Source organism: Jaculus jaculus, chromosome 1 (assembly GCF_020740685.1).
Source record: "Jaculus jaculus isolate mJacJac1 chromosome 1, mJacJac1.mat.Y.cur, whole genome shotgun sequence".
Lineage (NCBI taxonomy): Eukaryota > Metazoa > Chordata > Mammalia > Rodentia > Dipodidae > Jaculus > Jaculus jaculus.
In genome coordinates this window covers 230115014-230142744 of record NC_059102.1, presented here as the reverse complement: position 1 = coordinate 230142744, position 27731 = coordinate 230115014, and the positions used below count along the sequence as shown (strand labels likewise).

At 48.0% G+C, this 27731-nt stretch overlaps 1 protein-coding gene across 2 annotated transcripts in view; it reads left to right on the top strand.

Annotated features, from left to right (window-relative positions):
* Nucleotides 1-27731, top strand: part of Atp2c2 (ATPase secretory pathway Ca2+ transporting 2) — an 82392-nt gene that overhangs the window by 9602 nt on the left and 45059 nt on the right. For both annotated transcript variants that reach the window (XM_045157658.1, XM_004664785.2), the window contains exons 2-4: nucleotides 18221-18331; nucleotides 24506-24622; nucleotides 26973-27062. In XM_045157658.1, coding sequence (XP_045013593.1) covers nucleotides 18221-18331; nucleotides 24506-24622; nucleotides 26973-27062 — 318 coding nt within the window. The remainder of the gene's footprint in view (nucleotides 1-18220; nucleotides 18332-24505; nucleotides 24623-26972; nucleotides 27063-27731) is intronic.

Sequence of the window (27731 nt, the reverse complement as noted above, 5' to 3'; positions counted from 1 at the left end):
TACTGGGGGATCAAAGCTGTGTCCTTAGGCTTTGCAGGCAAGTGCCTTAACTGCGAAGTCACCTCCATATCCCTATTTTTACTTATTTAAGAGAATGGGTGCACCAGGGCCTCTAGACGTTGCAAACAAACTCCAGACACATGCGCTACCATATGCTTCTGTCTTACATGGGTGCTGGGGAATTGAACTTGGGTCCTTAGGCTTTGCAGGCAAGCACTTTAACTGCTACGCCCTCTCTCTAGCCCCTGACATTTTTAAAACTATTTATTTATCTATTTGAGACAGAAAGAGGAAGAGGAAGATAGAGAGAATGGGTGTGCCAGGGCTTCTAGCCACTGCAAATGAATTCCAGACACATGCACTACCTTGTGCATCTGGCTTATGTAGGTACTGGGAAATCAGACCTGGGTCCTTAGGTTTCACAGGCAAGCACCTTAACTGCTAAGCCCTCTTTCTAGCCCCTGGCCTTTTTTTTTTTTTTTAACATGTGTGTGGTATGTATATGTGTATACATGCTTGTATGTATTTGGAAGTACACATGCATGTATGTGTGTGCATGTGTAGGCCAGAGGTCAACATTAGGGATCTTTTGTTGCTCTCCACATTCTTTGAGTCAGGGTCTTTCACTGAACAAAGCTCACTGATTTGACTAAACTAGTTAGCCAGGAAGCCTCAGGGATTCTCTCTCTCTCTCTCTCTCACCCTTGTGCCAGAATTACAGGCACATGCCATACCCAGCATTATATGTGGGTGCCGGGAATATTAACTTGGGTCCTTATACTTGCAAAGCAAGTGCTTTACCCACTGAGCAATCTCTCCAGCCTTCATGTCCTAATCTTATATGGACTCGGTGGGCTCAAATTGGTTCTAATTACCTCCTCTTTACCCAATCATCTCTTTAAACACACTGCCTGTACTTGTCACGTTCTAAGGCTGGGTGGCGAGGCTAGTAAGACGGCAGCGAACATGCAGCCCACGTTCTTTGTAGAAAAGCTCTTCATGACTAGTTTTTCTTCAGAGAGTTGCAGGCCACCATGAGACAATATGTAGCTTTCTATGGGGGTTGCAGACCCAGTTGAAGTCCAGGCATAAAGTGAAGGAGCTGGGAGCTCCAGAGGGACCCTCTTTCCAGAGCCCTTCATTGATGTGTTGAAGAGAAAAGAGCCTAGCAGAGCATGCACAAGTTCAGACAGGGAAGATGTACCCAAGATTTGTGATTCTGGAACCTTCCAGAACTAAGGTAGGCATTATTCATAATCACTTTTTCAAGTGGCCATGTGAACAACGCCTGGTTCTTTCATGGGTCACCCGCATGTGCATCCTGTGTATTTTTCAGGGTCTCCCCATCTTTGTTCTAGCTAGACAGAATGTGAGAGTCAGATTCCCTTTCAGACTTCTAGGCTCCTCACCAGCACCAACCCCCCCTCCCCCACTGCCAGCTTCTTATGAAAGCCCTGTTGCAGTTACCCTCATCTTGCTGGGACAGACGCCCAACAAATGCCTGAAGCAGCTTATGGGAATAACAGGCTTATTTCAGGCTTATAGAATCCAGGGGATGCTTCATCGTGGCAGAGGAAGCTGGATTACTTCATACATCTGCAGCAAAGAGAATAGCCAACACATAGACATGACCAGCCAGAGCTCACGCTGGCTCTAAACACACAGTTTAGGGCTAGACTCAAAATCCACCGTCAGTGACACATCTCCAGGACTGCGCCTGCTGAAGACCAACAAGGAAGCTTAATCTTAAATCAAAACTACCGAAGGAGCCAGGCGTGGTGGCATGTGCCTTTAATCCCAGCACTCAGGGAGGCAGAGGTAGGAGGACAGCCAAGAATTCGAGGCCACCCTGAGAGGACACAGTGAATTCCAGGTCAGCCTGAGCTAGAGTGAGTCCCTACCTTGAAAAAAAAAACAAAAAACAACAACAACAAAAACTACCTAAGAAGCCAGGTGTGGTGGCACACACTTCTCATTCCAGCACTCGGGAGGCAGAGGTAAGAGGATCACTATGAGTTTGAGGCCACCCTGAGACTACATAGTGAATTCCAGGTCAGCCTAGGCTAGAGTGTGACCCTATCTCAAAAAATTGGAGGAGAAAAAAAAAAAACCTAAGGGGCTGGAAAGATAGGTTAGCAGTTAAGGTGCTTGCCTGTGAAGCCAGGTTCAACTCCCATGTAAACACATGGGGCCACATGTGTCTGGAGTTCATTTGCAGGGGCTGCAGACCCTGGTACGCCTTTCTCTCTCGCTCTCCCTCCGTTCATCTCTCTCTCTCTCTCTCTCAAAAGTAAATATTAATTTACGTAAAATGTGTATGCGTGCCTAAGGCTATGGGGAACACATTTATATTGAAACCACACACCCAGCAGATCCTACATGTTTGTGTGCCAGTAGGCCTTCCCTTGGCACACATGAAGAGTGACTGAGGGAATATGCTGAAAACTCATCTCTGGGAGCTTGTCAGAAATGCAGGGTCTCCACCTTTGGCCAGAGAAGTTTCTCTTTCCAGATAGTGGTAACCATCGGGGAGCCTCAAAACTCGTCAATTGTGCCAAAAATATGGGCTGTTGAGTGCTCAGTGTTAAATGAGCATCTCAATTGTTCCCTCGTGGCTCAGGAAACACTGTGGAAGAAGGCGCAGAGATTCATGTACGAGCCAGGGAATGGGGAGGAGTGCTTTGAAATGCTGTGTCCCTGACATGAAGTGGCCTTATGGTGGCTGCTGTTACCTGCACTAGACCTGTATGGCAGTGAGTCCATCAACATTCTGTCATGGGTGGTGGAGGAGTGAAAAAAAAAAGATCTGGAGGCTGGAGAGATGGCTCAACAGTAAGTCTCTTGCTTGCAAAGCCTGAAGACCTAGATTTGATTCCCAAATAACCACATAAAGCCAAATGCACAAAGTGGTACATGCATCTAGAGTTCATTTAGTTTTTTGTTGTTGCTGTTTTTTGGTTTCTTTGAGGTAGGGTCTCTCTCTAGCCCAGACTGACCTGGAATTTACTATGTAGTCTCAGGATGGCCTTGAACTTACAGAGATTCTCCTACCTCTGCCTCCCAAGTGCTGGGATTAAAGGTGTGCGCCACCATGCCCAGCTTGGAGTTCATTTGTAGTGGCAAAAGGCTCTAGCATGCCCATTCTCTCTCTCCTTGTAAATATATTTATGAGTTTTTAAAAAAAGATATTTTCATTTACTTATTTGAGAGAGAGAGAAAATGGCACACCAGGGCCTCCAGCCACTTCGAACGAACTCCAAATGCATGTGACATCTTGTGCATCTGACTTGTGTGGGTCCTGGACAATCAAACCTGGGTCCTTTTGCTTTGCAGGCAAGCCCCTTAACCACTAAGCCATCCCTATATTTGTTTTTTTTTTTAATTTTTATTAACATTTTCCATGATTATAAAAATATATCCCATGGTAATTCCCTCCCTCCCCACCCCCACACTTTCCCATTTGAAATTCTATATTTGGTTTTTCAAGGTAGGGTCTCACTCTATTCCAGGCTGACCTGGAATTCACTATGTAGTCTCAGGGTGGCCTCGAACTCACGGTGATCCTCCTACCTCTGCCTCCCAAGTGCTGGGATTAAAGGCATATGCCACCATGCCCAACCCTAAAAATATGTTTTAAGGGCTGGAGAGATGGCTTAGCAGTTGAGGCACATGCCTGCAAAGTCAAAGGACTCGATTCTCCAGGTCCTACATGGTGGCACATGCATGTATCTGGCTTACATGGGTCCTGGGGAATAGAACCTGGGTCCTTTGGCTTTGTAGGCAAGTGCCTTAACCGCTAAGCCATCTCTCCAGCCTCGGATCTGTTTTTCTCTGAGCACTGTTGGCCTGTCAGTGTGCAACAGTCTATGGTTTACAGGGGTGTTCTAGCCCCTTTTCCAGAGGCCACTGGGGGCAGGTGCAGTTATAAGCACATCCAGCCCAGGCTGCCAGTTCTGCACCTGTCCCTGGGAGGCCTCAATTCCTGCAGCTCCCCATGCCTCTATCTGCCTTCTGTACAATGGAGGAGAAACTACAAGCATCAGAGGTCCATTGCAGGAGGGGATGATTCAATACACATGAAATGCTAAGAACAACACCTGGGTGTGGTAGTCATTCTTTAATTACAAGTAATTATTATTCAACTGCACCAGTATCTTTTCTGCACCTTCATGGAGTCACCTTGTATCTCCACTGTCCACAGCTTGTCTCACCTCCCCAAAGCCCAGAGCACTCATAGACTGAGTATATTTGCCTTTGATGGCTGTGTAGGCAGCCATGTTTAGCCTGTCTCTTCTTTATTAAAAAAAAGTTTATTTGTTTGTAAGAAAAGAGACTGATGGAGAGAATGGGCACACCAGGGCTTCCAGCAGCTGCAAACTCTAGATGCATACACCATCTTGTGCATCTGGCTTTATGTGGGTACTGGGGAATCGAGCCCAGGTCGTTAGGCTTTGCAGGCAAGCACGTTAACCACTGAGCCATCTCTCCAGCCCCAGCCTGTCCTTTCTTGGTGGACACTTAGCTGGTTTTCTTTTGAAAGCGTGTGCCGCGGTGCTATGACAGGCATCTTCAGATACATCGTTTTATAGAATCTCTGCAGGAATCTCTGAGTCTGGCCCATCTGGCTCCTAAACTTGTTCTCTGTACTGCTAGCTAATTTTCTTTTGGAGCTATTATAAGCACTATTGTTTCACAAGCATCTTAAGTAAATGGCATCTCCTTGACTCTCACATGAGTAATCCAGTAATCCTGTCTCCTCCTGAAGAGGCAAATCAGCAGTCCAACACCACTGCGGTCAGGGATCTGGGGCCACATGTCACCTAGGTCAGAGATCAGAGTCCCAACACTGGCCATAGTCAGGGATTCGAGCCCAATTCCACGACCATGGTCAGGGGTCAGAGGCGGCCCACGAAGATGCCTTTAGTGTAGCAGTGAGGGTCAAGCAGGTTTCTACTCGGGGCAGGAGGAATGCTGGCCTGTTCCACTGACTATGCAGGGAGGCCCACAAAAACAGCCTCAGGAGAAGGGCAGGAGGGGCCCGCAGCTGGGACCAGAGCTGTGCATTCCCTCCCACAGGCTGCTGGAGTTCAGTCTGGCCTCACTCAGGAGCACAGGTGAGGCACTTCCTAGAGTGACCTTCCTTGTCATCCTAGGCTTGACTCATGCCCTGCTGCTGTAGCCACAGCAGGTCTTTTGGGAATTCACCATGCACGCAGCCAAACCCAATGTAAATTGGTGATGAGTCCGAGCTCTGTCTGTGCATCAGAGAGGTGAGCTGGCAGGTAGAGGCATTTGGCCTAATCCTCATTCAAAAGCAGCCAGCTGTGACCTTGGGTGAAGCCTCTCATTCTTGAGCTTCCATTTGCCCATCGAGGAAAGTGGGCATAGTACGTGCCCACTCAGCTTATTGGTGGGACCAGGGAATCTACATGCAGAGTCAACAGCTGTGTTGGGCCAGATGGGTCCATGCAGTGCAGTGTGGGCTGGGAGCTATGAAGAAGCTCACGAGAAGAACGTGGAACAGGGCTGGAGAGATGGCTCAGTGCTTAAAGATGCTTGCTTACAAAGCTTGACAGCCTGGGTTCAATTCCCCAGTACCTACATAAAGTGAGATGCACAAAATGGTTCATGTGTCTGGAGTTTGTTTGTGGTGGCAAGAAGCCCTATTTCTCTCTCCCTGTCAAGTAAATAAAAATTTTTTTTAATTTTTATTTTGTTTTGCTTTTTTGAGGTAGGGTCTTACTCTAGCTCAGGCTGACCTGGAATTCACTATGTAGTCTCAAGGTGGCCTTGAACTCACAGTGATCCTCCTACCTCTGCTTCCCAAGTGCTGGAATTAAAGGTGTGTGCTACCACACCCAGCCAAAGATATTTTTTTTAATGTGAGGGCTGGAGAGATGGCCTACAGTCAAGGCGCTTGCCTGTAAAGCCTAAGGACTCATATTCAACTCTCCAGGTCCCACATGAGTCAGACACACAGTGATATAAGCACACAAGGTCACACTTTCTCAAAAGATGGTGCACACATCTGGATTTTGATTACAGTGGCTGGGGGCCCTGGCATGCCAGTGTTCTCTCTCCCTCTCTGTCTCATTCTCTCACATAAAAAAAGCCTAGTCTGTTGGGCTTGCCTCAAAAAGAAAAATAAAAAGAACATCCAACAGACACTGATTATCCTTCATCCAGATCTCAGATCTCTCGTTGCTGTCAGTGCTTGGCCACACCCTCCCCTCGCCACCCCCACTTGGACACAAATTGCAGATATGGTGCCCATCGGCCCTAAGTACTTCACAATGTATTTCCTTAACGTTCACTGTAGTCACGGCAAAACACTTATCATCCATCCAGCGCTACTCCCAAGGCCACAAGCTTCATGGTGCCTTGTCAGTGGTATTGACGACAACTTGGATCCCCAGCCCTCATGCATCATGTCTTCCCCGTCCTCTGTGATATGTGAGGGTTCTTCATGTCCTTGACATTCTCGAAGATTCCAAGCTTGTAGCCTTGTGGCCCGTCCCCTCATTTAGGCTGTTCTGAGGCTCTGCAGGGTTAGACATGGGCTCCACTCTCCGTGGTGCTGGGTTCTCCTCTGCACCACGTCCAGAGGGCACCACGTCCAGAGGCCTGTAATGTTATTGTCCCATTGCTGGTGGTGACAGCTCTCATACCCCCTGGCATCTGTCTGGTTTTGCTTCTTTAAAGCCAGCACCGTCCCCTTCATGGTGACTGAGCGTGTCATGGGGAGATGCGAGAGAATGTGTTCTAGTATGTTTCTTGTTCCTGTGTCACTCTTTTTGGTTTCTGCCTGTGTGGGTGACGCTCCTCTGAAGTGGCTGCTGTCATAGTGTTGTTAGGTGATTTCCTAAGTCCTCTGGTCACTACTGTTGGACTTTTCATGGGTTGAGTCATTAACTCACAGCAGTGTAACAGCTCCTGCTTGATCACGCGGCTTAACATCTTCTTGTCATCACGATTTCAACTTGCGCTGGCTATCCTAGATTCAACCATGGCCCTTCACCAGGGCCTGCGGGTCCTTTAGGCCTTCCCCAGCAGCCAGTGAGCTTGTGGAGACGCTGGGTTACTTCCTGTTTTCCTGCCCCCACCCTTGAAGTGGCCCTGTCTCCAGGATCCTGGGTTCGCATTTTGTTGGGACACTTGTATTGAGAAATCAACAAGCTATTACTAGGTTTCTCTCCGCCAGCGGGGTGAGGGTTGTTTGTGTATACCCACGTGCCCATACACGTTGTGGGTCTGTGTTTAATTTTCTTACCTGTAAATATATAAAACCATGGATCCCAATTCCATAAATACCTTACAGTCTGTGCCAACTTCTTGTACCCTTGTAACTCCTGTCTCTAATGGCAACAATACCAGCCATCATGCCATTGGGATGTTTCCTCATTGCACAACTTCCCTGTGTTTGAGCAGTCTCCGCCCTCTGCCAATTACACGTTGGTTCCAAATTACATTGGCCGCTGCCCAACGTGGCTCTCTCTCCTTGTCCCCGACTGCGCTGTCCCACCTAAACAAGATGCATGCTCTATGGATCTCTCTGGTCCTACTGAGACGTCGTTACCTCCTGAGGCCACACTACCAGCACACAGGTACACACGCACACAATATAACTTCAGGGACCAGGAGTGCTGGTGAAGCCCTCTTGACCCCAGGCTGAAGCTTCCGGTAATCCTAGCTGTACCCTGTAGCTATGCTCATTTTACCTAGTAGGACATTGTGGTCCAGGAGAGTCACAGGATTTTCTGAGGGTGACCTGAGGGAGGTAGGGGATCAGAATTTGGGCTCAGGGGTGACAAATGTCCTGGCTGTCTACCCCTGTCCTGTTTATTGCATTTGGGATTCCCCCCACCCCAACCCAATACTAGAACATACTAGGGCAGGCCAGGCCATCTGGAGTTCACTTGTAGCATCCTTCCCCCTTCTTCCTCATATGGTCGTAAGCAGTGGGAGATCACTTGCCCACCTGGGGGTACACAAGACCTGAGGCTCCTTGCTGGATGCTGTCTGCCCCACCTGGCATGTCCCTTGGGCCTGGCCCTTACGCACACTGTCTCCTCCTGGAGGCTTTGCCTCATGGGCCCTTTCCTCTAGTGAACTGGGTCCTCTGGCATCTCAGGGTCTGTTTCCTGGGAGGCCTCCATCCCTGCCCCAGGCCTGCCAGGACTGTTGCCCCCCCTTTTTTGGTTTTTTTTTTTTGTATTTTATTTTTTATTTATTTTTATTTATTTATTTGATAGAGATTGAGAGAGAGAGAGAGAGAGAGAGAATGAATGCATACACCAGGGCCTCCAGCCACTGCAAACAAACTCAAGACACGTGCGGCCTCTGTGCATCTGGCTAACGTGGGTCCTGGGGAATCGAACCTGGGTCCTTTGGCTTTGCAGGCAAACGCCTTAACAGCTAAGCCATCTCTCCAGCCCTTGGTTTTGTTTTTTGAGGTAGGGTCTCACTATAGTCCAGGCTAACCTGGAATTCAGTATGTAGTCTCAGGCTGGCCTCAAACTCATGGCAGTCCTCCTACCTCTGCCTCTCAAGTGCTGGGATTAAAGGCGTGTGCCACGATGCCCAGCCTGACTTCCCTTTTAATCAGCAATTTATACTTGTAATTCAAAACTCAAGAAGGCATGAAACACTATCCTGCTGTCCCTGTGTTTAGCTGTCCAGTTTTCAAGCCCAAAGGCAAGTCCGCAGTGTCACATCTACTCTGCCAGAGGTGTATCTGCGTAGGTAAACAGAACCATATTCTTTATCTCCGTGTTATACACAAGCTAACTGGTTCACAATCTCTTGCACGTCATCTTTTCTTTCTCCGTCTCTTGTTAATGGCACCACTAACACTTGGAGAAACTCTATGGAAATGTCCACTGTAAATGAACAGCTGTCCAGGGACCTAGCAGATTCATGTATGGACATAATTGTCCAAGCTGGACACAATCTATGTGCCTACCCCTGCAATTCAGTTGATAAATCATGGTGCAGCAATGCAATGGAATCCCCGAAGTTCTGTGTAGTAACCCAAGAGGACAAATGACAGTTGTGGCTGGAGGGATATGGCTGTATCTTTCAAAGACAATATTGAGCAAGAGAGGGCAAAAGAAGAAGCTGTGTGTGTGCATGTGATGTCTCTCATCTGGTCTTCCAAAACAAGCACAGCAAATCCATATGGATAGAAGTCTGAGTGTGGACCACTTTTTAATAAGGCAGCTAATGGGAGAGAGCACAGTGCAGGGGATTCTGGGACCTGGAACTTGTCAACTGTTTCTGGTCAGTATTTATTCAGCTATCCATGGATGTCAAATTTTTGTCTATTTATTTGAGAGAGAGAAAAAGGTAGAGAGAGAGAAAGAGAATATGAATAAATGAGAATGAGAATGGACACAGCAGGGACAAGGACGAGCCACTGTAAATGAACTCCAGACACATGTGCCACCTTGTGCATCTGGCTTACATGGGTACTGGGGATTTGTACCTGGGCCCTTAGGATTTGTAGGCAAGAGCTTTAACTGCTAAGCCATCTCTCCGGACCTTTAGTCAGTTGTTTTTTTTTTTTTTTTTTGTTTGTTTGTTTTTTTAAATATTTATTGAGAGGGAGAGATAGGAAGCAAAGAAAAGGAGAAAGAAAGAGGCAGACAAAAAGTGAAGGTGTGCCAGGGCCTCCTGCCACTGCAGATGAACTCCAGACACATGCACCACCTTGAGCATCTGGCTTACATGGCTACTGGGGAATCGAACCTGCATCCTTAGGCTTTGCAGGCAAGTGCTTTAACGAATGCTAAGCCATCTCTCCAGTCCTGAAAAAATTTTTTGTTTTGTTTTGTTTCCAAGACAGGGTCTCACTATACCCAAGGCTGACCTAGAACTCATTCTGTAGTTCAAGCCTCAAACTCACAGCAATCCTCCCATCTCTGCCCCCCAAGGGCTGGGATGAAAGGTGTGTGCCACCATGGCTGGCCATGGATATAGTTTTTGATCCAGATGTACACTTGAATGTGGTTTTATACAGGTGACCTCACTCCTGTGGGGTCATCTGAGGGGCAGCACAGTGCTGCGTGTCAGGCTGGCACCACAATTACTTTGCCATTCCCTCGTCAGTGAGCCCGTGTCTTTACTCTAACACTGAACTGTTATAGACGGTATTGTTGGGGCTGAGGAGACGGCTCAGAGGGTAAGAGTGCTTGCTGCCGTGCAAGCATGAGGGCCTGGAAAGAACCCAAGTTCCATCCTTAGCACCCACATAAAAAGCTAGGTGTGGCCATGCACACCTGTAACCCCAGTCCTGTGGGGGCGGGGTGGCAGGGACTGGAGAATTGTTGGAGCTCACCGGCTAGGCCGTCTGGCCAAAAACAGCAGCTCCAGGTTCAGGAAGAGACTCCATCCCAAGGAAGCAAAGAACAGCAATAGAAGAGATCGGCGCTCTTCCCCGGCCTCCCCACACGTGTGTATGACGCATGCCTATGTCTGTATGCATACTTCATACTTAATAGTGTGTGCATGTGCATGCACTAGACACACACACACCACACCACATGTAACATACACACACGCAAAACAAAGCCCTCACAGTATTGTGATGGCGACATTGAACAGACCCTTCTGAAATAAGGACATTTGAAAAACGAATACCAGAGCCTTTCCAATTTGGATGATATTTGCCTTCTAGTGGGGACTCTCCTTCTTTGTCTCCTCCGGCCTGAGATAAGAGGAGCGCTCTCTCCTGAGCCCACGGAGTACAGACATCCTTCACGTTAACACAGGACTATGCATGCATAGTCGTGTGTATATGGGCGTGAGTGCATGTGTGTGGAGGCCAGAGGACCTTAAGTGTCATTCCTAAGGAACGCCGACCACCTTATTTTTGAGACGGGGTCTTTCAGTGGCCTAGAATTTGCCATCTACTCTAGACTGGCTAGCCAGCAAATGCCAGCAATCCGCCTGTCTTCATCTCCCCCATGATTACTGGTGTGCACCAATGTGCCTGACATTTTGGACTCCAGAAGCATGTGCCACTCTGTGCATCTGGCTCTATGTGGGCACTGGGGAATCGAAGCCAGGCTGTCAGGCTGCAAGCAAGTGCCTGTAGAAGAAGCGTAGCCAGGGTGGCCTTGGTGTGGCCCTGAGATTACAGCACATGAGCGATTGCTACTTCCCCTGTGAGCCAACCTAAACCCTGCCTAAACACCCGGACACTGCTGACGCAGGAAACGAGCCAATGAAAAACAGGAAACGCCATGCCAAACAACGAAAGGACCAATGGGAAGCGGAGAAGGGGTATATAAAGATGTCTGTCCTCAATAAATGAGTCTGCTTTTCAGCGTCTCACCCGACTCCCAGAGTCTGTGTAGTCGTTGACTCTCTGCCTTCTTACCCCCACCCCCAAGGGCAGTTCGGGCCGGGCAGGGATCCAGCAACCAGTGGTCTTTAACCACTGAGCCATCTCTCAAGCCCACACCTGATATTTTTACATGGGTTCTGGGGATCAAACTCAGGTCCTTAAGGTTGTGAGGTCATCTTCCCATGGGCTCTTAGTTTATATCATTTGTCGGGTTTTTTTTAAATTAAAAAATGATATAGCCTTTTTCCTCCCTTGCAGGCAAGAGACCTGCATTTGTTTGGGAAATTCTTCCTCTTCAGCGTTAAAAGCTATCGTTGATTCTGTAGCACTCTTATTGGATTCTGCATGCAATGTTCCTACTGTGACTGACAGACCAATCTAATTTCTGTATTGGGACTCCGTCAGTCTGTCTCTTTATGGCATCTGCATTTCATCTTGTTCTCAGAAAGTTCTCCAAGAGAAAACACTCCATGGTTTTCTCTTGTCCTTTGATGGTTTCTTTTCTTTGTTGTGTGGCACTTTTAATTGTTTAAGGAATGTAATGTGCTTGTGTAATTTCTTGTTCCAGAGCAGGAACTGCCTGCCACCCTTTTCCCAGACAGCAGCGTTGGTTCTCTGCTCACAGGAGGGCACTGGGGAATGAATGAATGGGCCAACAAGGCATTGTTAGAGGAAAGAGGACTGAACCAATTTGGGCCAGCTGCACTGGCCACCGCGCAGGCATTTGCTCAGCCAAAGGACAGCGCAGCCATAGGAGAGACCCTGCACTGTGAATTCCAGTCCTTGCTCAAGTTCCTGTGCCTGCATTTTCTGTCTTCTCTCACCTGGCTCTGCATACCTGCTGTCACGGCCACCACACCTGCCCCTTACCCCTTACCCCTCCCTCTTGCCTCAAGGCACTCCCAGTTGTTGGCATTGGTTCTTTTTCCAGAAGCCAGCACCATGCCCTGTCTTCCCTTCCTCCTCTTCCTTCCGTAGCATGGTGAAACACCGTCTGTCTGCACACACTGTGCGGGCACTCTCATGTAAGTTGCCTAAGAGCAGCCCTTGCCCTGTGAGGCCCGTGGGGCAGTGTGTGGGTGAGCAGTGTGCTCGGCATGGGCTTGCTGGAGTCTGGGAAGCCAGCCAGCAGAGGACATTGGCAGTGGGGCACCAGGGTCCTGCAAAAGCACCATAAGCTTCCATTGCTCTAGCAACACCCATGTCCTGCTTGGTATTTGTGAAGGACGGAAGTCCTACATGGTGAAAATGTTTCTAGACTGGCTCCTTCTGGAGGCTACAGGAGAGAATTCATTTTCCTGGTTTTTCGGGCTCCCAGAGGATTCCTGTGGTGCTTGGTGTGTGACCTCTTCCCCATTTTCAAAGCCAGGAATGACTTCATTTCAACCTCTACTCACATTGCGTCATCTTCTCCTCTGGCCCTCCATTGTTTCCAGTGAGGGACTGAAGGTGCTCAGTGGTAAAGCATCTCCTAGAATCTCTAGTAAGAGGCTGAGGGTGTGTGGCTCAGTGGTAGAGCACCTGCCTAGCTTACACTAAGCCCTAGACTTCATCCTCAGCACCACAAAAATAAGACAAAAATAGGATTTTGTAATTATGTTGACCCTACTAGCCCTGGATCATCTCCCATCTTGACATCTCATTTTTATCACAGGACAAAGTCTCATTGGCCACATCCATAGCATCTTCTCAGGTCTGGAATTCACATGGGAATATCTTTGAAGCTGGGGAAAAAGGCTTGTTTCTCAGGTTCAGCCTTTGGCCCATTGTCCTCTCTAGCTCTACCTGGAAGATCCCCAAAGACTTGTCTATCTGGCCATGTTCTCAACACAGAGTCCACCAAGAATTTTCACACATCAGTAACTAAACTGGGGCTGTGGAATCTGCCAATGCAATATTTTCCTCACCTGTAAAATGAGGTTTAGAAATTGCATTCTTGGAGGTGCTGGGAAGTTTGTCAGTGGTTAAAGGCACTGCTTACCAAATCTGCTGGCTCAGGCTCAATTCCCAAGCCAGCCACAAAAAACTGATGGAAAAATAGAGGCACAAACATCTGGTGCCCCCATACATGTGTATATAAACACACGCATGCAAATAAATACTTTTATTAAGTTTTTTTAATTTTTATTAACATTTTCCATGATTACAAAATATATCCCATGGTAATTCCCTCCCTCCTCACCCCCACACTTTCCCATTTGAAATTCCATTCTACATCATATTACCTCCCCATTACAATCATTGTAATTACATATATACACTATCAACCTATTAAGTATCCTCCTCCCTTCCTTTCTCTTCCCTTTATGTCTCCTTTTCAACTTACTGGCCTCTGCTACTAAGTATTTTCATTCTCACGCAGAAGCCCAGTCATCTGTAGCTAGGATCCACATATGAGGGAGAACATGTGGCGCTTGGCTTTCTGGGTTATTAAGCTCTTTAAAGGGAAAGCTGAGCATGGTGGCATATGCCTTTAATCCCAGCACTTGGAAGACAGAGGTAGTAGGATCGCAGTGAGTTTGAGGCCAGCTTGGAGCTACATAGTGAGTTCCAGGTTAGCCTGGGTTAGACTGAGCCCTGGCTTCAGAAACCAAAAGAACTGCGCTAAAGAGATGGCTTAGCACTTAAGGCAGTTGGCTGCAAAGCCTAAGGTTGGATTCTCCAATACCCATGTAAGCCAGATATACAAGGTGGCACGTGCACCTGGAGTTGGTTTGCAGTGCCCAGAGGTCCTACTGTGCCCATTCTCTCTTTCCCCTCCTTCTTCCCCCCCCCTCTTCCTCCTTCCCTCTCTCAAATAATTGTTAAAAACAAAAAAATTGAAAAAATGCATCTACCTCCTAAGGCTGCTCTGATGAGTAAGAGATTGTCTATATGAGATGTGCCACCATCAAAATGTCAGCTGTCAGCACTAGTGGTGAGCAAGCTCAGGCTGTGGTGATGTTTCACGGCAGTTATCATTTATTACCTGTTCACTGGGCTATCTTCTTACTTGTGTGCCTGACTTCTAGAGGCACTTGGGGGCACCCTCTCCTACTCATGTTTCCTCAGGAACCAGAAGGTACCCCACCCACGTTGGATCCCCACACTGAGCCTGGAGTTCCCAGCACTTTCCACTTGGTGCTTGGCCACCTGGCCACCATCTTTTCTCTCCTCCAAGATGGAGGCTCCCCTGGGCAGGATGCGCTTGCATCAGTTTGCACGCATCTCCCAGGCTAGGTACCCTCAGCTCCTCTCTGAGTGCCCATGGGATCCCCAGAGGCTGGTAAGCATCCTGTGGCTGGCTGCACTCATCAAAGGGTCTGGAGACAGGCTGCGGCAGGTAGCCTTTCAAATAGCGGTAACTTTGGAATGCCTCTCAGTTCCCTAAAGAGCTTTTTCAAACGCAGCCTCCATGCTCCCTGGAGCCTCTGATGTATCTGGTCCAAGGCATGACCTGATAATCTGCATATCTGACACATTCTAGGCCCGGGGCCCACACTTGGAAAGCTACTGGATGCAGGTCAAACTGCCTGGTCCCCATGCATGTGCCCTGGGAATACCACATGTGGGTATCTCTGAAAGAGGAAATGGCTGATTCCCCCTTGAGTCTTCTTCCTGAAGCACGCCTCTCCCCCCAAACTGCCTCACACTGGTCTCATGTCCTGCACTGGCCCCGCTCTGTCCTCATGATCTGCTCATCATCACAGCTACCTCTGTTGTGATATTCCTGACGTACCAGGGCTTTGTGGCTTCCTTGGCCCCAGCTTTTCTATCTGCCTTGTCTTTTCCCCACCTGCCCCGGGCTGATCACTGCCACCAACCCAGGGCACCCTGCATTCCCAAACTGGAGCCTCCCAGCCTCTTTGCCCCTGCACTTCCCCGGTCTCCACAACTCCAGGGAAGCCGTTCTGGCACCTTCTTCCAGGCATTTTCTCCAGGTTCCTGGATGTCTTTCTGGAACCCCTGTGATCTCAACCAAGCCCCCCATCTCCATTGCAGTGTCTAGTGATCCAATCAGAGTATCCCCACCCAGTCCCCAGCATCTCTCAGGTTACTCACCCCTAACGTCACCATGGGATTGCCAATCCATATGGACTTCACACGAACAATGACCACTTTTCTTCTGCTTGGCATATGCAGTGTGTGTGTATGCGTGTGGGTATGTGGAGGAAGGTGTGCACTATATGCATGTGTGAGTGTGGAGGTCAGAGGCCAATATCATGTGTCTTCCTTAATCACCCTCCACGTTATTCTTTGAGACAGGGTCTCACAGAGTCTAGAACTCACCCATTTGGCTAGAGTGACTAACGAGTGAGCCCCAGGGGTTCCCTGGCTCTTATCTCCTCAGCACTGGGGTTGCAGGTGTGCACCATGACACCTGTCAATTTTGTGTAGTTTCTAGACATTCAAGCTCACGTCCTCATGCTCACATGACAAGTGCTTTATCCACTGAGCACAATCTTTCTGGCCCTGTTCTGTTTTTGTTTTGTTTTTTTTTTCTTTCTTTTTTTTTTTTTGGTTTTTCGAGGTAAGGTCTCACTGTGGCCCAGGCTGATCTGGAATTCACTATGGAGTCTCAGGGTGGCCTCGAACTCACGGCAATCCTCCCACCTCTGCCTCCCGACTGCTGGGATTAAAGACGTGTGCCACCAAGCCCGGCCCTGTTCTGTTTGAAGACGGGGGGCTTGCTAACCAGCCCAGCTGACCCTGAACTCTCATTAATTGTTCTGCCCCTGCTGGGTGCTAGGACTACAGATGTGACCACCATACCCTCCTGCACTCATTTTAGTAGACACATGTCCCAGATAGCCCTTGATATTCATGCATACTGAAGAGTTATTGACTGCTCATCTAGAGCTCAAAGGTGCCCGGGGCCTTCTGTATTCAGCCTGTTATACCTGGCACCCCTACTCGGCTCAGAAGGAATACAAGTGGACACTAGCCCCAGAACAGGAGAGGGGTTCCTGAGGGTCTAAGTCAGTGAGTGAAACTAACAAAATCCTTGCTCTGGACCGAGACAGGAAGGCCGGGACTGTGGGAGGGCCAGTCCCCGCATGCACTGAGCCTGTTCAGCCGGCCTGTCCCAGCAGGGCCCAGGGTTCCACACCAGCCTCGGCCTGTTTGCTTGGGGAAGCTACTCTGAAGGGGTCCCTGGTCTTGTACTGTTGTCTTAGGCAGGCACCCCCGCCCCCCATGGGAGCAGGAGTCTGTCTGTTGCAGCAAATAGTGCCTTGAGGTCACAAAGGAGGCACAAAGGCACAGACGGTCACACAGTGTGTAATTCCGCTCTTTAAAATTCACCGCGTAGCTGTATACTCAGAAAATACAGCGGAGACGGCTTCATTGAAACGGGGTGTGGGGACATCTGTCTGCTGCCCCTAGGTTAAGAGAGCAGTTGGGATTTGCAAGTGTTTCTGGGTTTGGTGTGCACAGGTATGCATGTGTTAGTGCTGTTTCAGGGTCGCACGGGAAGTAAGGGTGGTGTGCTCATGGTCAGAAAGGGTAGGCATGACAGGGTCATGGCAGGGTCAGGTGCTAGAGCCCAGGGTTCCCTCCCCCGCGGTGGGAGCAAGAGCAGAGCCTTGTGCTCCGTGCAGTAGAACTGGAGCCCAAGCGTTGTGGGATACACGTTGCTGTGAAAGGGAATTTGCCAAGAACGCATGATGCAAGCCGGGTGAGGGAGCTGCATCGTCACTGGCACGCTCTGGCTGTTGGCACAGTGAGAAGAATCCCAGGAAGTGGGTGTGCTTAGTGGCTCCTAGAGACAAATGAGGAACTGGGCAATGGAGGTTGGGGAAGAAGTGCTGACAAGAAAGGGAAGAGGAACTTGGAACCTCTATCCTACTAAAGGAAGACATCAGCAGCTCTCTCCCTTCCTCCTTCCCAGTTCCCAGTCACCCTCGAGAGAAGGAAAAGATAACTATCTCATCCTGGTATCAGAATGCTGGGAAGAACATTACACAACTACTTCCCATGCCCTGAATTCTGAGGTTCCCTCAGTGTCTCTGTGTCTGCATAGCCTCCAGGGATTTCCTGTGGCCCAGGGCTGTCAGCACAGACACTCCTAGAACTTGTCTGTGCCCACCACCCTTTGCTTGGGTTATTTAAAACAGCTCATAGACCTGGGGTGTGGTACCACGTATTGTCAATGGGAGGCGCTCTTGACAATATGACATATACTTGACTGAGATTCCCAGAAGTTGGAGGCTCTAAATATGTAAAATTTCATCCTGCTCTTTCAGTCTTACAGTTCCAATCCTGCTAAAGAAGTTTGTTTCATACAGATGTGCCAGTTATAGCCTACATGGCTGTTCATGGTAGGATGGGGAAATAAGTTGGGATTTACCTGTGCAGTGAAACTATACGCACCATTGAAATGAGCGAGCCATGGCTACATGTGATTCCATGCGTCACTCTCACTGACAACAGTGAGTCAAAGAAGGTACCCGCAAAGGAGCGTGCATTGCATAACACCATTTCTTTTTTTTTTTTTTTTTTTTTTGGTTTTTCGAGGTAGGGTCTCACTCTGGTCCAGGCTGACCTGGAATTAACTCTGTAGTCTCAGGGTGGCCTTGAACTCACGGCGATCCTCCTACCTCTGCCTCCCAAGTGCTGGGATTAAAGGCATGCGCCACCACGCCCGGCTCTAACACCATTTCTATAGAGCTCATGTCCAGATCTACCTTTGGGTGGTTGGGCAGTGTGAGGGGAGCTTTTTGGGGACAATACCATCTGTCTCATTACATGGAGGCGGGTCATATGGGTTGCTGTGTGAAAGATCCAAGATGTGCATTTGGGATATGCACACTTTCCATAGGTGTGTTGTACTTTGAAAAGATACCATAACACAAAAGGTACACACACTCACCAGCCACACTGCTCTCTCCACAGCTTGATGAACAGTGTGACCAGAAAGCCATCGAGAAAGAGAAGTCGGTTGTAGCCCTGCCACCCAAGGATGCATGTAAATGCAGCAAGGAGGATTTGGCCGGAGCCTTCTACGTAAGAATGCCGCTTGTCTCTGTGCGGTCAGTTCTTGTTGCTGTGCCAAAACACCTGACAAAAGCAACTTAAGGGAGGAAGGGTTCGTTTTGGCTCGTGGTTTAAGAAGGGTTACAGGGCTGGAGAGGTGGCTTTAGTGGATAAGGCACTTGCCTGTGAAGCCTAAGGAGCCAGATTCGATCCCTCTGTACCCACCTAAGCCAAATGTATAAGGGGGTGCATGCGTCTGGAGTTCATTTGCATGGGTTAGAGGCCCTGACACACCCATTCTCTCTCTCTCTCTATCTCTATTTCTGCCTCTTTCTCTGCATCTTCCCCTCTCTCTGTCTCAAATTAAATTTTTTAAAAAGAAGAGTTACAGTTCGCCATAGCAGGGAAGGCATGGTTGAGGCAGAAGGCAGAGATGAATGCTCGCGTTCAGCTCGCTTTCTCCTTTGTTCAGTCTGAAACCCCAGCCTATGGCATGATGAATCCTCTCTAGACACACTCAGAGGTATATCTCCGAGGTGATTCTAAATCCAGTTACAATACATGATAATGCAAAGTACTTATCACAGCATCTGATGTCAGTGGTGAGATGAGTTTATATTAACAAAAAGCACCTCAAAAAGTCCCCAAACCTGGACAAGAGAGATGACTTAATGGTTAAGGCAATTGCCTGTGAAGCTAAAGGACCCTGGTTCGATTCCCCAGGACCCACGTAAGCCGGATATACAAGGAGCACATTCAACTGGAATTCATTTGCAGTGGCTACAGGCCCTGGTGTGCCCCATTCTCTCTCTGTCTGTCTCTCTTCTCTTTATCTCTCTCACTCTCTGCTTAGAAATAAATAAATAAAAATAAAAAGTTATTTTTAAAAAGTTTTTTTAAAAGTCCCCAAACCTGCTCTAAATGCTTGGGTCACAGTACCTTTTTATTATCATTGCTGGGAAGTTTTGTTAGTGGGGAATGATATGGATTTCCAGGTAGGATCTAACAATGTTGAAATCACTGGAGCTGACCTTCCTTGGGTTCCCTACTAGAAGCCAAGCATCCTCCCACAGGCGCCCATCCACTATTCCTTTGGCAGCAGAGACCCAAGACAAAGAAGCAAATGCCTTCATGGTTAGGTTGTTGCATGGCCCAGGATCAACCAGGCTTTTGCCCTCTGAATTCAAGCTTAGCCAGACCCAATTCCCATCTCCATCTTCTGTAATCCAGAGTTGCCCATTATAGAAATCAACTTCTCACAAGTTCCTCCAGCGAGGTAGAATTCATGAGCAATGCAGGAGAAAAGTTGACTGGCTTCATATCCTTAGCCTGCCCACTTTCTTTTCTTCGTTTTTAATTTTTATTCATTTGAAAGCAGAGAGACAGAAAGAGAACAGGCGTGCCAAGGCCTCCAGCTGCTGCAAATGAACTCCAGATGCATGCATCACTTTGTGCATCTGGCTTTATGTAGTTCCTGGAGAATCAAGCTTGGGTAGGTTAGGATTTTCAGGCAAATGCCATATCCATTCAGCAGTCTCTCCAGCCCTCTTTTTTTCTTTTACTTTCTCTTTCTTTTTTTCTTTCTTCCCTTCGTATGATGGAGTGTGTATAGTATATGCCCAAGTGTGTGCAGATGTGTGCACCTCATGCACATGTATGTGAAGAACAGAGCAGAAGGCCAAGCATCCTACTTTATTGCTCCTCTGCCTTATTTTCCTGAGACAGAGTCTCTCACTGGACCCAAGGCTACTGTTTTCAGGCAGATTGGCTGACCACTGAGGCCCAATAACCCTCCTGTCTCTCCTCCCCACAGGACTGGGTTTACTGACATGTGTAGCCATGTCCAGGTTTTTTGGATTTTTTTATATTTTATTATCATTTTTATTCTCATTTATCAGACTTCACTTAGTCAATTATTACTACTACATCACTGTTTGTTTTGCTTGATTATTTTTATTAATTAGTTTTGTACTCAGAAAATACAGTCAATTTGGTACCATTATTAGGCTCATCCATTACCTACCCCCTCCCTTTGGCCCCTCCTTGTTGAGGTATATGGGTCATGCATTCTGGAGTTAGCCCACAGTTATGGGTAGAATAAATGTCTGCATATCATGACTCAACATGTGTCTCTGACATTCTTTCTGCCCCCTCTTCCACAATATTTCCCTGAGCCACATTGGATTCATTTTTGGTCTGCTTCAGTGATGAGGTGTTGGGGGCCTCTGAGGCTCTGGCTCTCTGATTTGGTAGGAGCTTATTTTTCTCTGTGTTGATCTCCTTCACCCTTGTTCTGGTACCTGGTTCACCAAGAAAACAGCACCCTTGCTTGTTTCACCAATTGTTTAGTTTTAGCCGGGGCCCTTTTGAGGTATGGTGGATTGGCTCTCTCCTTAGGATCTACATCTATCTGAAAAAGAGAAGCACATTCTCCAACAGAGAGTAAGTTAGCACCAGACAAATGAGATAACCCTTACTTTTTTATAGAGAGTTTAATAGGTGTAGGCCCTCTTGTAGCCCACGATTGGTGGTTGCTTGATAGTGGAGAGTGGGCTTATGTTTGGACATGGTTCTGACTTGTTTCCCAGCTCCAGCTATGGGTCCTGTACCACTGAAGGGATCAGTTAGCCGAATCAAGAGCAGTTGATTTCCCACCATGGCTGTGTGCCACTATTGCACTTGTGTGAGCATCACGACAGGTTATTTGCTGCTAAGTAGGTAAAACCATGAGTTGCTTGGACAGATACTGGTCATTTTCCCCCAGCCGCCCATGTAGCACCCTCTGGCACTAGACACGCTGTATGTCCAGGTTTTAAGTGTGTGCTAAGGATGGAGCTCAGGCTGTCTCAGACCCTCTCAGATTCTCGTTCTAACTCAGCAACTTCTCCTACTCACTGAGCCATCTCCCCAGCAACCTCCCCAGCTCATTTTGACTTAGAAAATCAAGGAAACTTTATAGCACATATGTGTACATGTACATGTGTGTGCAGTATGTACACATACTCATAACCCACCATGTTTTGGAAAAGTAAATAAAAATCAGGTAACAGAAGGTCACAGGCTAATGCCAAGATCTTGAAAGCAATCCAGAGCTTCAAAACCTCATGAGTAAGTGCAGGAGGAGAGAGAGACTACATCTTGTCCCCTGCCTAGACATTGCCCCAACCTAGAAAATTAACTTGATTTTCTTCTCCTATTCAAAAGAATCTAGAAATCACATTGGCTTTCCCCTCTTACCTCTAGTGCCCAAGTGCAGTTTTCTTCTTAGCCTTTTGTTTGTTTGTTTGTTTATTTTTCAATGCAGGGTCTCACTGTAGCCCATGTTGATCTGGAACTTACTCTGTAGTTCCACGTTGGCCTCAAACTGACAGCAATTCTCCTACCTTAGTCTCCTGAGTGCTTGGACTAAAGGCATACACCACCATACATGGACTTTTCTGCTTGACCTTTTAAAAATGAAAACTTCGCCATGAACAATAGCAGAGCTTCCTCACATTGTGATCCACACTTAAATGAATGATACTTAATGAGTTGTTTTACCAAAAGAGCCTAGAATAGTGTCTGCCACAGGAATGCATGCCACAGTCATTTCAGCAGCTATTGCTTCTCAGGGAAGGTTCTTTTTCTATTTGTAAAAACATAGTTATGGGCTAGAGAGATGGCTCAGTGGTTAAGGTGTTTGCCTGCCAAGCCTAACAACCTGGGTTTGATTCCCCAGGACCCACATAAAGCCAGATGCACAAAGAGGCACATGTATCTGGAATTTGTTTGTAGTGGCTAGAGACTCTGGTGTGCCCTTTCTTTCTCCCCTCTCAGCTTCTCCCTGCATACAAATATATAAGTTAATAAAATACTAAAAAACATAATTATAATAGTAAAATACACACCATATAATTAATTTTGTTTTGTTAGTAATCCAGCTGGCCTTGAATTTCACGAGCCTCCTACCTCAGCCTCCTGAATGCTGTCATCACAGGTGTGTACCATCATGCCCAACTTTCTTAAGTATTTTTTTTCTTTTTTGCATGTGTCTGTGGTATATGAATATTGTATGTATGTGGCATGTATACATGTGTCCAGATGTGTACGCCCCATGGGTGCACGTGCAGAGGAGAATACCAAGTGCTTGCCACAATTGCTCATCCACATAGTTTCTTCAGACAGTGTCTGTCCCTCAACCTGGAGCTCCTGTTGGCTTATTGTTTGTTTTTATGTTAGCAAGTTCCAGTGACCCCCCCCCCATGTCTGCTCCTTGCAGGACTTGGGGTTATAGACGTGTATGGCTATGCCTAGCTTTTTATGGAGCTGGGGAATTGAACTCAGGAGGTCTCAGGCCCTCACCCTCAAACTCCAAGCACTCTTACTTACTGAGCCATCTCCCCAGGCCCTGGTTTTATTTTTCTGAGATAGGGTCATGTGTAGCCCAGGCTGGCTTTGAACTTCCTGAGGCTGGCTTTGACTCCTATTCCTTCTGCTTTCTGAGTGCCAGGATCACAGGCATGCTCCACCACACTGGGCTTTCTTGGCAGTTTAAACGTGATTAGTAGCAGTTATAATATTCACATGGTACAGTCACCATCACTAAGCTCCAGAATTCTGTCTTGAAAACTGAAGCTCTGCCCCCATTAAAATCCAGCTCCTGTTCCTCCTCCAGCCCTGGAAGTACCGTTTACTTCCTGCATGAACTTGGCCACTCAAGAGACCTCATATAAGTAGACTCCTACTGGCTTTTCTCTTAGGACTGGTTTATTTCAGTTAAATTTTGTCTTCAAGGCTCACCTGTATCGTAGTATATGACAGAATACCCTTTCTTTTGAAAGCCAAGAAACACTCTGTGATGCCAACAATGGGTAGCTTATCCGTTCACTCCCCGTGGACACAGGCTGCTTCCTCCTCCTTGCTGTGGAGCATAATGCTGCAATGAGCATGGGGTGCCAATTCCTTTGTGCCCACTCTGAACTGCCTTGGGTATACTGACCGACAGAGAGTGAAAATGCTGGAGCAGGTTTACTCTGTTTACCTTTTTTTTTTTTAAATTTTATTTATTTATTTATTTGAGAGCGACAGACACAGAGAGAAAGACAGATAGAGAGAGAGAGAGGGAATGGGCGCGCCAGGGCTTCCAACCTCTGCAAACGAACTCCAGACACGTGCACCCCCTTGTGCATCTGGCTAACGTGGGACCTGGGGAACTGAGCCTCGAACCGGGGTCCTTAGGCTTCACAGGCAAGCGCTTAACCGCTAAGCCATCTCTCCAGCCCTTTTCTTTTCTTTTTTTTTTTTTTTAACTTTTCACCTGTTTTCCATAGCAGTGAGGCCATTTTTTGTTTTTTTGTTTTTCGAGGTAATGTCTTGCTCTGGCCCAGGATGACCTGGAATTCACTATGTAGTCTCAAGGTGGCCTTGAACTAACAGTGCTCCTCTTACATCTGCCTCCTAAGTGTCAGGGTTAAAGGCATGTGCCACCACACCTGGCAGAAAGAGAGAGAGAGAATAGGTGCTCCAGGGCCTCTAGTCACTGCAAATAGACTCCAGATGCATGCCACTCCATGCACCTGGCTTTTGATTGGGAAACTGGGAAATTGAACTCGGATCATGAGGCTTTGCAGGCAAGCATCTTAACCACGAAGCCATCTCTCCAGCCCAAGACTAAAAAAAAAAATAATTTTTAATTTGATAGAAAGAGAGAGACAGGAAGACAGAGAGTATGGAGACACCAGGGCCTCTTGCCACTGTAAACAAATTCCAGATGCATGTGCAACTTTGTGCATCTGGCTTTTATATGGGCACTGGGGAATAAACCTGTATTAGCAGGCTTTGAAAGCAAGTGCTTTTAGCTACTAAACCATCTCTTCAGTCCAAAACTGTTTTAAAGAAGAAAGTATATTTATACAATTCTATCTCCAGCCCCACTTGCTGACCTTATAAGCCAAGGTCATTGTCCCAGCTGTAGTTATAGGGTAGCCCTGTGGTCTGACCTAAAAAGAGGGAGCCTTTGTGTTTCTCTTCTCTCCACCACGACATGATGAGGTCTTTGAGCAAGTGTCCCCTGCTCAGGGGACAAGCCCATCTTGCCAGCCCTGCCCTTCCCCCCTTCCTCCCCTTCCCCAAGCAGCTGGTTCTAGGCTGGGACCTATGACTTGGTCCCTCTGACCTTGTTGGGGCTGCTGGCGAGCTTGCCCTGTACCTCCCATCTCCCTCCAGGTGGACTTGGATAGGGGTCTGTCAGAGTTTGCAGTGGCCCAGCGCAGACTGGTCCATGGCTGGAATGAGTTTGTCGCCGACAACACAGAACCTGTATGGAAGAAATACCTGGACCAGGTAGGACCGTGGTGCCATGCTTTGCATCCTCCAGTGTGCACTAGTCAGGAAGGGCAGGGCAGGTCTTCATTCTTTAAATATTGATCCAGGGTGTCCTTGGACAAGTCCCATCTGGGACATGGGTGGGGTGGGTGCATATCAAGATAAACAGTCTTGCTCTTTTCCTTGGGACTGCTCTGAACCACTAGGAGAAACCCTATGGGTGACTAATGACACAGGCAACCATGGCCATAATTAATAAGGTTGTCTCTTTCAGAATGCTTGCCACGTGTCAGGCACGATGCTAGATGAATAAGTAAATAAGTAACATTCACTGGCTTAATCCTCCTCGACTCCATCTGCAGAGGAGACCAGAGACATTTCTTCAGGGTATACGGCATTGCCACATATGACAAAAGAAAATAAAGGACGCTTTGTTAAATTTGAACTTCAGATTCACAAAAAAGGCAACTTTTCAGTGTTCCAAGTATCACAACAGACATACTGTAAAAATTCAGATCCACTGGGCGTGGTGGTGCACACCTTTAATCCCAGCACTCAGGAAGCAGAGGTAGGAGGATCACTGTGAATTCCAGACCATCCTGAGACTACTTAGTGAATTCCAGGTCAGCCTGGGCTAGAGCGAGATCTTAACTCAAAAAAAAAAAAAAAAATTCAGATCCATGAGGCCGGGAGGTGGATCGGCTGGTAAAAGGACCTAAATTCAGATCCCCAGAATCCATATAGGCACCAGCCTTGGTGGTGCACACTTATAATCCCAGTTCTGGGGACGCAGAGACAGGAGGACCCCCGGCTTAATTAGCAAAGTCTAGGCCAGTGAGAGACCCTGCCTCAAAAAGAGGTGCCTGAGGAATGACATCCAAGGGTGTCTGTCCTCTGGCCTCCACATGCACAAACACAAAAGAACATATACACACACACACACACCACACACACACTCATATCACATAAAACTTTCAGTTCCTTGTTGCCCTGAAATTCAAACTTACCTGCTCATCCTGGAAGCAGGTGCCTAGGGCCACACAGAAGCAAGCTGTGGTGCTGTGCAGTGCATCGGGCAGCCTGTTCCAGGGTCCCTGCCCTCCTTAGCCACTGACATTGGTGCTGGTCTGGAGCTGTCTGTATAGTGTGCAAGTCACATGCTAAGATGCCATTAGGAGAGGGGAAGAAAAGTCAGCAATAGCCATGGCCATGAGTTCCAGTGTGGACGTCAGCATTCCACTCCACCCTGTGCCAGTGGGAGAGGCCCAGTCCCCATGCAGAGTTTTCTTTCACCCGAGGCATCCGAATTGTCTAAATGTTTCCTCTCTCTATCTTTCCTACCATCTCAATCCTGGCCCAGACCTCCCTTCCCCCTGTCCACAGGATACCCCAAACCTTACCTGCCTTTCCTACAAGAGCCTTGTTTAAAGCTTTTTTTTTTTTCCTTTAAAAATTTTATTTATTTACTTATTTATCTTTTTGAGAGAATGGGCATTCTGGGGCCCCCTACCACTGTGCATGCCACTTTGTGCATCTGGCTTTATGTGGGTACTGGGGAATTGGACTTGAGCCACTGGGCTTTGCAAGCAAGTGCCTTTAGCCCCTGAACCATCTCTCCGACCCTTAAGCTTTTTTTTTTTTTTTTTTTGTTTTTCGAGGTAGGGTCTCACTCTAGCCCAGGCTGACCTAGAATTCACTATGGAGTCTCAGGATGTCCTCAAACTCACAGCGATCCTCCTACCTCTGCCTCCCAAGTACTGGGATGAAAGGCGTGCACCACCACGCCCAGCTAAGCTTTCTTGATTGGTTCGTTCAAGGACTAATCATAGACCTTGCAGCATCCCCAGTCTCCATTCTCCTTGTGGTCCCCACCTACTTATCACTTGGTTCCCGGGGCCTTCAAGTGTCATTCATCGACTCATTTGGCACCCACCCCATCTTCACTTTCCTGAGGGGTCCTCCTCCCACCTCTGTCCCCCTCAAAGTCACTCGCAGCCTCTTTCTACACACTAAATGTTTCTGCGGTAGCCAGCCAGGGCCTTCCCAGAGTGAGGCTTCTCCGATTCCTTGTAGGCCCAGGACCTGCTTATCCACCTCCCTCCCTTGGGTCTGGGCTGCCGCAGAGGAGAGCTACTAATGGCTGGGTATGTAGGGCCAGCAGGCACAGAGCTCTGGTGTGCACCCTCTTATTCCTTCTTCGTGACCTCTGAACTACGGAGTGCATCCCACCTCCTCCAGGCACCAGCAGGCTTGCTGCTCTGTCTCAGAAGCCACCACTGGGAATTCTGCCCTTGGGTTTCACATGGCCCAAGACCTCTGTCCCTGGAACCGCAAGGCAAACGGTGACATACGATCTCTCATCTTTCAGTTTAAGAACCCTCTGATCTTGCTGCTGCTGGGCTCGGCGTTGGTGAGCGTCCTCACCAAGGAGTACGAGGACGCCGTCAGCATCGCCCTGGTGAGTGCCCGACAGCGCCCGTCAAGTGGACGAGCCGCCCAGGGCTGATGAGTCTTGCTGCCGGTTACTGTACAAGGAAGAAGAGAGATTAGTGGGTGCAAAGCAAAGCAAGCAAGCGCAGATCTTTCCTCAGCCCCGGGATCAAGCACTGACTTGGCGTAGGCTGCTTCCGTCCTTGCTAGAAACACGTAGCAGAGAATTCCTTCCCCAGGTGAAAGGGCTGCTCCTGGGCTGCATGTCTGTGTTACAAAGCGTAGTCTCCCTGGATTAGTTACTTTTCTCATTGCTGTGACCAAAGGCCTAACACGATTCATGGGAGGGTTTATTTTGGCTCATGGCTTGAGAGGAAGTGGGGTTTGGTATAATATTCTATTATTTACTATTGAGAGTGGAGGAGGGCTTATTTGTTTGCTGAATTTCTGAATAAAACACTTATGTGGCAGAAAGAGAAAAAGGAAAAAATAAAAGGCAGTGTGTTTTGTTTGTTTGTGGTCTTAGGGATCGAACCTAGAGCCTCACACAGGCTAACCCAGTGTTCTGCCACCGAGCCACGCCCCAGCCCCTCACTGGTGACCTCTAGGCAAGTGCTCTACTGCTGAGCCACACTGCCAGGACTTCACTGGTGGGTTCTAGCAAGCACTCTCCCCCTAAGCTACACACCCTAGCCTT